The following is a 13,462-nucleotide window of genomic DNA, read 5'->3' on the forward strand; positions in this document are numbered from 1 at the left end:
GCCTTCCCGAGTCCTTCCCACCCTCCACCCTCAGTATCCTGAGCGGCTGAACACTGGGAACCTCAGCCAGAGTCCAAGAGCCCCCCGCCCGACCTGTATAGGAGCCAAGAGAGACCTAACTCCGCAGACCCGAGAACACACGTCTCCACTCTGGTTCAATCCTCTGTCCTGCTGCTGTTCACGGACAATGAACCAGAAGACCACTCTGGTGCTCCTCGCTCTAGCCGTCATCACCATTTTTGCCTTGGTGTGTGTCCTACTAGCTGGCAGGGGAGGAGATGGGGGCGAACCCAGCCAGCCCCCCCGCTGCCCCTCCGTGTCCCCCACTGTCCAGCCCCGGACACAACCCGGCCAGAACCATCTGTTCGCAGACCTGAGCCTGGAGGAGCTGACAGCTGTCATGAGCTTCCTGACCCAACAGCTAGGGCCAGGCCTGGTGGATGCAGCCCAGGCCCGCCCCTCGGACAACTGCGTCTTCTCAGTGGAGCTGCACCTGCCCCCCAAGGCTGCAGCCCTGGCCCACCTGGACAAAGGGAGCCCCCCACCTTCCCGGGAGGCGCTGGCCATCGTCTTCTTTGGCGGACAGCCCCAGCCCAACGTGAGTGAGCTGGTGGTGGGGCCACTGCCACACCCCACCCACCTGCAGGACGTGACGGTGAAGCGTCACGGGGGCCCCCTGCCCTATCACCGCCGCCCCGTGCTGATGCGAGAGTACCTGGACATAGACCAGCTGATCTTCGACAGAGAGCTGCCCCAGGCCGCTGGTCTTCTCCACCACTGCTGCTTCTACCAACGCCACGGACGGAACCTAGTGACGATGACCACGGCCCCCCGAGGTCTGCAGTCAGGGGACCGGGCCACCTGGTTTGGCCTCTACTACAACATCTCAGGGGCCGGCTTCTTCCTGCACCCTGTGGGCTTGGAGCTGCTGGTAGACCACAAGGCTCTGGACCCCTCCCACTGGACCATCCAGAAGGTGTTCTTTCAAGGCCGTTACTATGAGAGTTTGGCCCAGCTGGAGGACCAGTTTGAGGCCGGCCTGGTGAACGTGGTGCTGGTCCCAGACAACGGCACAGGTGGGTCCTGGTCCCTCAAGTCCCAGGGGCCTCCCGGTCCAGCTCCTCCTCTGCAGTTCCATCCCCAGGGCCCCCGCTTCAGTGTCCAGGGGAGTCGAGTGACCTCCTCATTGTGGACTTTCTCCTTTGGCCTTGGAGCTTTCAGCGGCCCCAGGATCTTTGACATCCGCTTCCGGGGAGAACGACTAGCTTATGAGATCAGCCTCCAAGAGGCCTTGGCCATCTATGGTGGAAGTTCCCCTGCAGCAATGCTGACCCGCTATATCGATGGCAGCTTTGGCATGGGCAAATACTCCACTCCCCTGACCCGTGGGGTGGACTGCCCCTACCTGGCCACCTACGTGGACTGGCATTTCCTTCTGGAATCCCACACCCCCAAGACAATACGTGATGGCATTTGTGTGTTTGAACAGAACCAGGGCCTCCCCCTGAGGCGACACCACTCAAATTTCTACTCCCACTATTTTGGGGGCCTTGCAGAGACAGTGCTGGTCCTCAGATCTGTGTCGACCATGCTCAATTATGACTACCTGTGGGATATGGTCTTCCATTCCAATGGGGCCATAGAAGTCCACTTCCACGCCACCGGCTACATCAGCTCAGCGTTCCTCTTTGGGGCCGCCCGAAGATATGGGAACCAGGTTGGGGAGCACACGCTGGGTACTGTCCACACTCACAGCGCGCACTTCAAGGTGGATCTGGATGTAGGAGGTACGACATCCCTGGGGAATAAGGGTTCCCGCAAAGGGCCTGAAAAGATGTCTATTTGCTTTGGGATTTGGGGAAGTTCTCCAGGAAAGGAAGAGCTGAGCACGAGCGGCTGTCTCGGAGTTTTGTACTTCCTCTTCGGCTGGACGGGAGAAAGTTGGCTGCTGCATTTTATTTGGATCCTAGCTCATTGGCTGGGTGCAGATCTGCCACCCTCCCTCCACATGACCTCATCAGAAGATCTTGAGAAATGGCAAAGCTCAGGGAGGAGGAGGGATCTGGGCTCACAAGATCCCCTTTGCCCTCGTCCCTCCCTTGTTCTCATATAGGTCCCAATTCAGGGAGGCCACCATTGGTTTTGTAGTTCATTTCTGTGTGTCTGGCCTGTGGTGCCAAGGTTTTGGAGGACCTGTTTGCCTCTTGCCAACTCCCTGGCTCACGCAGGCCAGTCACAAAACACCGCAGGTTGTACATTTCCTTGGGAGGTGAACCCCCTCTTCTCTGGGCACAACACACTTAAGTGCGAGGGGGTGGAGTGGGTGCTGTGGAGTGTCAGATAGCTCCTGGGGTTAGTGGTCCCAGGATGAGCCAAAGATACATGATGGCTTGGCGTCCGTCTTCTCACTTTCCTTCCCCACATTGAGCTGACCTTCTCTCTGCCCCTTCCACTCTTCTTCTCCGATCCGGGGGCCACCTTACCAGCCCATGCCAGGGTGCTCCTGCATCTAGCTCCAACTTCCCTAGAAGGCCCTTGCCCTCAGAGTGCAGCTCCCCTGCCCCCCACTCAGTGCTGCCTTGGCCACGCCTTCACCCTCCGTGTCCCCAGACCGGCCACAGGTTAGCCACAGGTCAGTCAGGCTTCCTGCTTTTGCTCCTGTGCCGCCCCTGCCTAGAATGCCCAGCTGTGTCACCTCTGCTACTCACATCTCCTGAGACAAGCCTGCAAGGCACCCAGGAAGGCCCTCTTTTCCTGCCTGCACCAGTATTCCTGGGACCTTGGACCCTGAATGTGCTCCTGTCACACTGCTGGCCTCTCAGGGCTTTGCCTTCTGCAGCCTCCGTGAGAGCAGGAGGGAGGGGATGGGGCTTCACTCCTCTGTGCCTCCCGGGGCTGGGCCCAGTCCTCTCCACTAAGTGTGCAGGCTTAGTGAATGACGTCCCTGAACAAATGCTTTACAGGTCAACAGCTTTGGCTGAGGGGCGCCTGGGTGGCACAGCGGTTAAGCAGCTGCCTTCAGCTCAGGGCGTGATCCGGCGTTATGGGATCGAGCCCCAAATCAGGCTCCTCTGCTGTGAGCCTGCTTCTTCCTCTCCCACTCCCCCTGCTTGTGTTCCCTCTCTCGCTGGCTGTCTCTATCTCTGTCAAATAAATAAATAAATAAAAATCTTTAAAAAAAAAAAAAAACAGCTTTGGCTGAAAGACCAGGGAGATCTTGGGAAGAGGGAAGGGAAGCAGACACATTCCATTCTGGGTTTCTCCTTGGCCCCACTCTGAAGCGGTGAGGGGCAGGGAGGGGACAGAGTCCAGAGGGGACAGGGCAGCTGCATGACCAGCCCTCCCTTCCACTCTTCCCCCGCAGGACTGGAGAACTGGGTCTGGGCCGAGGACATGACCTATGTCCCCACGGCGGTACCCTGGAGCCCTGAGCACCAGATGCAGAGGCTGCAGGTGACCCAGAAGCGGCTGGAGACAGAGGAGCAGGCCGCCTTCCCCCTGGGGGGCACCATACCCCGCTACGTGTACCTGGCCAGCAACCACAGCAACAAGTGGGGTCACCCGCGGGGCTACCGCATCCAGCCGCTCGGCCTTGCTGGGGAGCCGCTGCCCCAGAACAGCTCCTTGGAGAGAGCCTTCAGCTGGGGGAGGTGAGTGGCAGGGTGTCAGAGAGCAGCTGGGGGAGGAGTGAGAGGGAAGGGTGCGTTGGGAGGGGCAACTGGGAACTCAGTTCAAACTGTTTTTGAGCAGAGGTGAGAGCTCCAATAGGATTTCCCAGTCATCAAAGGGCAAGCCCTGCATATGCTCCCCACGCAGGGCTCAGGCTCAGGAGGGAGAGCCCATCTCCATGTTGGATGTGGGGAGAGGCCGTCCTGTGAAATGGCAGGGGGACGAACAGAACGATGCGGAGAGAGGGTGTTTACCCACCTGGGTGGCACCAGAGTTACTGTGTGACTGAGATGGGAAGCCCGAGGTCCATGCACTCAGCCCCCTTCCATCACAATCAGGCAGCAGGACGGGGTTAGTGACCATGGAGGCCTGACCAGTGCCTCCCTAGGTACCAGCTGGCGGTGACCCGGCGGAAGGAGGCGGAGCACAGCAGCACCAGCATCTACAACCAGAACGATCCTTGGGCCCCCACCGTGGACTTTGCTGACTTCATCAACAATGAGACCATTGCTGGAGAGGTCAGCTGACCATGGGAGGGTCATGGGAGGGAGACCCGGGGCACAGCAATGAACCCCACCTTCTCTTTAGTTCCCTGAAACTATCTGCCTCCCGAGGGGTGGAGCTGACTCCTGCCTTCTGTGCATTCCCGCATCCTACCTTCCGAGGGAATCTTCCTGAGCTGGGAGCTCACTTGCAGACGCTCGCTCGCTGAGGCCAGCGCCCATCCAAGAGACCCTGCAGCTCTCTGAGGCTTAGCTTTGTGGACTTTGTCCTTTTCAGGCACAGAGTTCGAGGAGGGCTGGAAGACCAGCTCTCTCTCGTGTCTAACGCTTCTCTCCTGTCTGGCTTGACCTCTGAAGGATTCATTTCTGAATGTCAGCCTTTTCTGCCTCCTAAACCCTGATCTCCCCCGTCCATCCTCGTCTCAGTCATAGGTGGGGAACGCTTGGAGAGTGAGGGAGAGGCGAGCTGAAAGTGCCTGTGGGTGTCATCTCTCTGGGGGTGGGTGTGAGGGCGGTAGGATGGGAAGTGTCAGAGATGAGGGCCCAGGCGGGACAGGGAGGCGGGGCTTGCTCCCAATGTGAAATTTACTAGTTGACTTCTGGGCTGGTAGGAAAAACTGTTTAAAGACTTAAGATCCTTTCTTAGCTCAGGTCTTGATCTCAGGGTTGTGAGTTCAAGGCCCACGGTGGGCTCCACGGTGTGTGTGGAGCCTACTTAAAAAAAAAAAAAATAGACTTAAGATCCTTTTGAGGGAAAGTGGGCTGGCAAGGTGAAGCCTCATGTCCAAGGCTACTGTAGGAGGCAGGCTCGTCCTTCACAAAGCCAGGCCTCAGGATCCTCTCTCTTTCACCCCTGCCAGGACTTGGTGGCCTGGGTGACAGCTGGTTTCCTGCACATCCCACACGCGGAAGATGTTCCCAACACAGTGACTGTGGGGAACGGTGTGGGCTTCTTCCTCCGACCTTACAACTTCTTTGACCAGGACCCCTCCTTCGAGTCTGCCGAGTCTGTCTATTTCCAGGGGGACCAGGATGCCGGGGCCTGCGAGGTCAACCCCCTGGCTTGCCTTCCCCAGGCTGCTGCCTGTGCCCCAGACCTCCCCGCCTTCTCCCATGGGGGCTTCTCTCACAACTAGGGGGTCCCCGGGCCAGGGTGTGTGGGGAGGGGAGCAGTGGGCATTGGGCCGGGTGGCCTGGTGCCCTCTTCTCCTTCCTTCCACCCCGAAGCTCCCCGCCTCCCCCCCCCCGGCCCCCTCTCTATTGCCCTCCCTGATACCCCCTCCCTGCTGGGAGCATCCTGAGCCTGTGACGCCTGGCACTGGGGGAGGGACAGAGACACAACCCCAGACCTGCTGGGTTCCTGTTCCAGAGAGAAGAAAGGCCCGCTGAAGCCTGGACTGATGGCCAAGCGTTTCCCAGAAGATTCCTGTTTTTTTGTGGTTTTGTTTCTGGTTTTGTTTTTTTGCTTTCCGGCTTTCCCAAATCCTTTTAACCCATCCCCTGAGCCTCCTCATTTCCTCCCTTGGAAGGTGAGGGTGGTGTTGCTGCACTGGGAATAGTCCCCTAGAAGCCCCAGAGCAGGGTTCCTGCCAGGCCTAGGCCTCCACGAATGAGCTAGAAGGGGTTCCTTAGCTCCCATTCCTTTTATCCAAGTCCTCCTCTCCCTCTTCCTTCCTTTGCCTACTGCCTCCTCTTCCTGTTCCTCCCTGTTCTTATAGCCTGCAATTTCCCTCCCAGCCCTGAGAAGATGTTCCTCTGTCCTCTGTCTTCACTTCTTAACTTAGGTCTCCTCTCTTGTCCCTCTTCCCATGGAAGTCTCAAAATGCAAGGGACATCTAGTTTGAGAGGACAATTCCTTGTCTGTCCCCCTGTGTCTGTCACAAGCCAGAGTAGGAGCCCTGTCCTGGGGCAGGCTGTAATTCCCAGAAGTCCTCTTCTCCCCTTTGTATTCACCTGCCCGGCTCCCTCTGGCAAAGGATGGTCACACAGCAGCAGCTCAAGTTAGCATTTGAGGCGGATTTGTAGGTACTGTGGTAACGAGGAGCGGTCATTTGTGCCAAGGGTGTGTGACCAGTGAGCTCATGTACTGCCCAGCAGCAGACACGGAGGGCAGGTGGGCGCCAAAGGTGGGAAGCAGTGAGACCTTGGAACTCCAGTGGCCACCGTTTGTGACCATGCAAATGAGCTGGGTGGGGGGTGGTTCCCCCAACGGTGTCCCTCGGGGGCTCTGGGTGAGGGGTGGGTGCACCCGTAGTGAGAGATTGGAAACTACAGAAACACCCTTTCCTAGAGGATTGGTTGATTAAATTCCTACGCAGCCTTACAAGGCGGTGCCATGCAGCTCTAACGAGAATGCTCTGTGTGGACCAATAGGGAACGATCTTCCAATGAAAACGACAAGGCACGGAAGTGTGTGTGGTGCACTTCTCGTTTGTGTGGTAGAAAGGAGGAAACTATAAATACTTACTTATATATGCATATTCAGAAGAAACCAATGAAACTGTTTGCTTTGGGGGAGGGGTGCGGACAGATGAGGGAGGAGACTTAGCACTCCATACCCCTGTGTATATTTTGAATTTTGAGCCATGTGACTGTATTACCTATTCAAAATAAATAAAAAATGGGCCCAAATAGGACCTGACCTGACCTGTTGGTTTGCTTGTTTGTTTTTTACTGACAAGTCTTTCAGGAAGGGGGGAGGGTAGGGGTAGGGTAAGTGCATGAAGATAGGGGCCCAGGGACTCAATTTGGTCAAGTTTCTGAGACCCAGAGAAAGGGATGCGGGCTCTGGTAACTTCTCTGCACTCTCTGGCCTGTCCATCCCCGAAGACAATGTTAAGCCTCGGTCTCTCTCGCTCCCTGTCTCTGTCTCTGTTCCTCAATGGGAAGCAATGGAGAGAGATGACTTCTGCCTGCTGGCATCCCGGGCCAGGCCAGGAGGTGACATACAGGAAACCGATTTGGGATTCCACTCAGCTTCTGACCAGAGGGTGGTCCTACGTAGGGAGCTCAGGCATCACAGAAGCTTCTGCTCCCTTCTGTGCTGCCCCAAGCCCAACTCACTTCTGGGTCAATGAAACAGTGGATGGGCACGAGTCAGCAAGCTGGAGAGAAACTAGGACCCAGAGAACAGGGAGGAGGACTGGAGCGAGGAGAACGGGCCAGTGACAGCCAGGTTTATGTATGGCACCTGCTGGGCCAGAAGCAGGAGTGACAGAACACAGAGACTGAGGATGAGGAGTGACTGACGACTGGGACAGAGGGGAAAAGCGCTGGATGCCACCTGCCAGCTGTGACTCTGACACTGACTTTGTACTTCCTCGCTCCCTGATCTGAATACTGAGAATTTTCTCTGTTACATGCAGGTCCGTTTTCCACCTCGTATGGCTCCTTCTTCTGGCCACCCGCACAGTGGTCAGTGCTGGGGGAAATGGAATGAGGCAACGCTGGTGTCCGCCCCTCCCCCACCCCATAGGGGTCACCTAAATCTCATGACCTGGAAACCCACGTCCACACCAGAGAGCATGAATGCTTGCTCGTGGTCATTTGTGTGAGTGGGTGTCGAATGCTCACCAGCTTTTGTCTGAAAATGCGGCTGGATGTGGTTGTGTCTCTACATCTCCGCACAGGGGTGACACCTCCTGCCCTGGCCTCAAATGAGAGGAGGCAGGAGGGACATATGGATCATTAGAACACCTGCCCAACTGGGGTCAGGAGGGCTGCAAGGTGGACCTCAGCCCCCTACCCCAACCCAGTCTCTTCCTTAGACGTCTGAGGCAGCTGAGAGTGTCGGCCTCACATCTGTGATCCAGTGACAGGAGTGAATACTCACCAAGCATGTAATGTTCTGAAGGAACTGGTGCCCCCAAAGCGAAAATCTTTAGGACATGGGCCCTTTGCCCTACGAGGAGCTGGACTAAGGGGAACCCTGAGGCTTAGCCCAGAGGGCACAGCTGGGACTTCTCTAGGAATGCAGACACTAGAACACTCTGGAAGGAGCACAATGTGTATTCTCCTGCTTCTGTTCTCCTCCTGCAGCCCCTGGGAAGGGCTCCAGCCCCAAGTGCAAGGGGATTCTTTCATGCATTTAACAAAGATTTACAGCATGCCTTCTAAGGGCCAAGCACGTGCACTAGGTAAGACGCACAATTTTTGTCCTTGAAGGAGCGAGGTTAAGAAAGGACAGTTGCAGTCAGGACTGCAGGGAGGAGGGAGGAGGACAAGAGCAGGGGCTCCTGACTCAAACCTAGGGGCTGGGGAAGGCTTCCTGTGGGACATGATGTCTAAACTGGGGACAAGGCAGAGAGGGGGAAGAATTTTCCAGGCTAGGGAACAGCATGGTCAAAGGCCAAGAGGTGACAAAGCAGCACCACCCAAGTACCCAAGTTCATTGACAGGCACATGGGCTATAAGGAGAGCCTGGAGGGACAAGCAGGGGACAGCTGAGGTGTGTTCTTGCAAGCCGCAGTTACCCTAACGAGAAATGCAGAGCCATGAAAGGATTTGGGGCAAGGGAGTGACAAGAGTCAGATTTGCCTTTCAGGACATTCCCTCCGGCCCAGATACAAAGAGCGGAGTTGACAGAAGACCTGGCCATGGGCAGTGAGTCAGAAGTAAGAAATGATGGTGGCCTGGACACCTGGAGGGCCCCGGGGAGGACTCCTGTGGGGCGTCTGGCCCTGTGAGGCCCTGTTTCAGAGCGTCCCGATCAGAACCCCACATCTGGGTGCCTCCCTCCTCCCACCATCTGCCAAGATTACTGGGAAAGTGGGGCGGGATCTCTGGTCCCTGACTGGTCCTTCTCCAAGCAGCCCATGACCTCCTGAATGGAAGCGCATCATCGTTAACGAAACTTACCGGATCACTTGGGAAAGTCAGTTGCTGAAGAAAAATCCCATCCAACAAACAGGCTTTTCTGAAGTCGGTGCGGTTATGTGATAATTGATAAGATCATCCTCGTAGACTTTATACGGTGCAAAGTGAGTTTGAAAAAGATTTAACCCCTATAAAAGAGAAAGTACCTGGTGCCCCCCTGACAGCTTCTTTGACTGGATTTAGCGATGAGGATGGGCTCATTAATTCCGCAGCCTCTTTATCTGGTTAAGGGGGACCCCACCCTTCGGGCTCCTCCCAGAAGGTTCTCCTTCAGTTATCCGCTCCTCTGCTTGTATTTTCCCTCTCTCCCTCTTGACTGGCTCTTCTCGACTCTAATCTCGCCAAGCCTTCCCCGGGATCCTGCATCTCCAGTGTGGGGGTCTTCTCTCTGCCTGCGCCTTCACAAAAACTCCTTCCTCCAAGGAGTGTCCTCCCCCCATCACTCCTCTATGCACTGCCCTCCCTCTGCCCCACAGCCATAGACGCTGCCCCGACAAAGGTCACCAGTGACTTCTAAATGCAAAATCAATGGGCCTTTCCAGACGCCTACTTTCCGGAACTCCAGTGGCATTTGACAACACCGCCTACCCGCTTCTTGAAATTCTCTTCTGTCTTGACTTCCCCGTGTTCTGACCCCTCCTTGTCCGTATTTGCTGCTTCTCAGTCTTCCACGCCGACTCCTTTACTTCTGCTCCCCCACCAGCCCACATAGCCCCAAACCTTGGCATTTTCTGGGACTCTGTCTTGGGTCTCCTCTCTTCTCTGTCCAGAAGTCCTCCCCACCCCCACCCCCGATCTTGGCCTGTCTTACTTTAACTGCTCATACTTGTTGTTGGCCCAAATCTGGATTTCTAGCTTAGAACATCTCTCCTACAATTCAGACCCATAGAGCCAATCGCCCTACTTCTTTTTTTTTTTTTTTAAAGATTTTATTTATTTATTCGACAGAGAGATAGAGACAGCCAGCGAGAGAGAGAACACAGGGGGAGTGGGAGAGGAAGAAGCAGGCTCACAGCAGAAGAGCCTGACGTGGGGCTCGATCCCATAACGCCGGGATCACGCCCTGAGCCGAAGGCAGACGCTTAACCGCTGTGCCACCCAGGCGCCCCCAATCGCCCTACTTCTAGGCATGTATACTGAGACTTCCCATGAGCCCCTCAAACTCAACCTTGTTGGTTCCCCCTTAAACTTGCTGCTTTTCAGGTATATCCTCTCTGGTGGAAAGTCCATTGTCACAGGAAACTTTTGCGTCACCTAAAATACTGTGCTCGCTCTCACCTACCTCCATGCAACCAGGCACCCGGTCCCGTCACCTCTGTCCTTAAACATCTCAGACTCATGCCTTCTTTTCTGTCCTCAAGGTCACTGGCCTCATCCTGGCCCTCTGCCTCTAGTGTGTCCCATACCCAAGTGCCACCCCACACCGTAGCCAGAGACGTCTCCGTATGATGCAGACCCGAGAGGAGTGCAACCTGTGCAGACCGGGTGGGCCTGGCTGACAGCTCAGGGCCTCTGGGGCAGCGGTTCTGCTGAGACACCCCGTTCTGGGGCCCAGTCTTCCATCTGCAGGCTAGGGGTGGACTCTGGCTCCCAGGGATAAACTCATCCCATTCATAGGGGCTGGGGTCACGTTTATTCAAAGGGAAATATGACCTCATGAGAAAAGCAGAGCGTGTGGTCCTGTCTCCTGAGTAATTCTCCAAAAGGGACACCTTTTCAGCAAGTTTTTAGGGTATTCGGCCTGACAGTTGGGAAGATTTGAATGAAGTTATATCAGAGGCACAATGTGACAGCAAGACCTGTAGGGAAGGTGGCCAGGGATGGCCTCTGCTATATACCAGCTCCCTTTGCCCCAAGGCAAAGGGCTCTCCCCTGATCGTGACCCACCTCCCCATAGGAGAACCTGGCGATACCTTACTGGAGCAAATATTCTTTTTTTTTTTTTTAAAGATTTTATTTATTTATTCGACAGAGATAGAGACAGCCAGCGAGAGAAGGAACACAAGCAGGGGGAGTGGGAGAGGAAGAAGCAGGCTCACAGCAGAGGAGCCTGATGTGGGACTCGATCCCATAACGCCCGGATCACGCCCTGAGCCGAAGGCAGACGCTTAACCGCTGTGCCACCCAGGCGCCCCTGGAGCGAATATTCTTGACCTCTGCTTGGCAACACCGGTCAGAGAAACAAGAGCCGTCCTAACGGTGTGTTCTCAGCTGGGAGCTGAGACAGTAACTTCCTGAAGAGCCCGTACTCAAGTTCCCTGGCTGGGGCGCTGCCTTGTGGCCAGGGCTAGGTGTCGACATTAGATCCTGGTCCCTCTGGGGCCCTCTCAGGTCCCCTCCCTCTTCAGGAGCTTTGTACTGTCACTCAACAGACTTTACTGTCACTCAATAAACTTTGCTTTGCTGCCCAGCACTCTTTGGTCTACCTCTTCCGTCTTCGAAGCGGCGTGACCGAGAACCACAGACATGGAAGGAAAAAGTCCTGTAATGCCAGCAGAAAAAAAAATGTTTTACCTTTGTGTGTAGGACAGAAAATATGAATAAGCAATTCACAAAAGATACACAGATAGCCAATGAACATATGAAAAGATATTCAGCCTCTCTAGTAATACAGTAAATACAAAATAATAATGAGATACTATTTTTTTACATGAATATTGTCAAAAGAATTTTAAGATTGACAGTATCTGAGCCTGGTGTGGGGCTCAGTCAGTTAAGCATCTGCCTTCGGCTCAGGTCATGATCCTGGAGTCCTTGTCGGGCTCCCTGCTCAGAGGGGAGCCTGCCTCTCCTGCCTCTGCCTGCCATTCCCCCTGCTTGTGCTCCCTCTCTCTCTGTCAAATAAATAATAAAGTCTTTAAAAAAATAAAAAATATGTGTAATGCCTTTTTTCCACAAAGAGCTTCTGCAGAGTATGAAAACCAGATCCGCAAAGGGGGTGGGAGGTTATTATGGGATGCAGGACCCTGCCTTTCGCACCATTTTGGAATGGGCACCACTACCCCTACCACTTTAAAGAACAAGGGAAAGGAAAAGCCTTGAGTTTCCATATCAAAATACAGCTGAATGCGGGGCACCTGGCTGGATCAATGGGTGGAACATGTGCCTCTGGATCTCGGGATTGTAAGTTCGAGCCCCACATTGGGTGTAGAAAGTACTTAATACAATCTTTAAAACAAAAATCAAACTACAGCTGGATGTATTAATGTTTCTGGATAATCTGACTTTTTTGTTATCTATTTACCTGGTTTAACTCTCCCAGGCTCTGAGATAGCCTCACCGTCTACCCGCAATTACGACCTTGCTTGAAACACGTACCGCACAAAACTTCCTGATCTTACCTCTTCTGCCCCCCATTTTGTCCCCACCTCACACCAAATACACCGACCTTTTGGCCATTCCTTGCCCATGCCAAGCTTCAAGTTTCTCTACCTTTGCACTTTCTGCTTCCTTTGGCTGCTATGTCTTTCCTCTTCTCTGCCCAACGAACACATTTGGCCTGCAAGGTCCATCCAACGTCTTCTTGGGCAAATCTTCCTAGGCAGGTCCACGTTGGAAAGGATTCTCCCCCAGGCTCACGAGGGAAGCATGTCCCCTCTGTGGAGTGCTCAGTCTCTCCTTGTTCCCCTCAGGACCTGGCTGCCTAGATGATGGTGGCCTCCTACACATGACGTGGTGGAGAACGGAGGTGGCTTCGCTCTCTGCCTCTGGAACATTTCAGTGGAGGGTTTCCTGGAGTTGAGAGCCATGGGCTGCTAAGTTAATTCCACAGCCAGTTTTCCAACCCCCCTGACCTGGCCCATCAGTCCTGCTCAAAAGGGAGACAAGGGGATTTCTGTTACACTCTGCACCTGCCCCCCACCGCCCCAGTTTCTGACTGGCTCCACGCCCTATGCTCTCCCCTCCAGGGATTGAGGCTGCTCAGCACGTCCCCACAGCAGATCCGGCTCAGCCCTTTAGCCGCCCAGCTCCTCCCAGGTGCTTGGTGTTATCATCATTGCTCTCCAGCCCGGAGCCTGCAGGTGGGGTTCTGGCTGATGGCTGGCGAGGAGTAGGAGAGAGTGATGAGAAGCAGAGCCTGGAAGGAAGGGGAATCCAGCTGGAGAGGTGAGGGCCGGTGAGTTTTGCCTGTAGCCTCGTATGTAGCCAGGCAAAAGGTTCCATCTGGAAGGTGGAGGAAGAACCCAAGGACAGTCCCTTTCTGTCCCTGTTCCTTCTTCCTCTTGCCTCCCCCCAGCTGTGTTTTTTCCAAAACCCACCCTTCCCCCAACTTGGATCGCCAACCCTGACCCTGAGTGTTTGATTTGGAACAGGAGGACAGAGGCTTACGTGGGCCACTTAAAGTCCAGGTTCATACTTCAGCCCCACCTCCTGAGCTTGGCCTGACCCCTGGCCCCGTCCAGCTCCACCCCTAC

At 55.0% G+C, this 13,462-nt stretch overlaps 1 protein-coding gene across 1 annotated transcript in view; it reads left to right on the top strand.

Annotated features, from left to right (window-relative positions):
• The window catches only part of LOC100481510 (amine oxidase copper containing 2), a 14,054-nt gene extending 7,236 nt beyond the window's left edge, over positions 1-6,818 (top strand). Inside the window, exons 5-9 of the mRNA XM_034639883.1 lie at positions 102-247; positions 372-1,787; positions 3,365-3,650; positions 4,058-4,187; positions 5,033-6,818. Of these exons, the coding sequence (XP_034495774.1) occupies positions 102-247; positions 372-1,787; positions 3,365-3,650; positions 4,058-4,187; positions 5,033-5,308 (2,254 nt within the window). The 3' untranslated portion in view covers positions 5,309-6,818. The remainder of the gene's footprint in view (positions 1-101; positions 248-371; positions 1,788-3,364; positions 3,651-4,057; positions 4,188-5,032) is intronic.
• The last annotated feature ends 6,644 nt before the right edge of the window (positions 6,819-13,462 follow it).

The sequence above is a fragment of the Ailuropoda melanoleuca genome, chromosome 13 (genome assembly GCF_002007445.2).
Source record: "Ailuropoda melanoleuca isolate Jingjing chromosome 13, ASM200744v2, whole genome shotgun sequence".
In the NCBI taxonomy this organism is placed as follows: domain Eukaryota; kingdom Metazoa; phylum Chordata; class Mammalia; order Carnivora; family Ursidae; genus Ailuropoda; species Ailuropoda melanoleuca.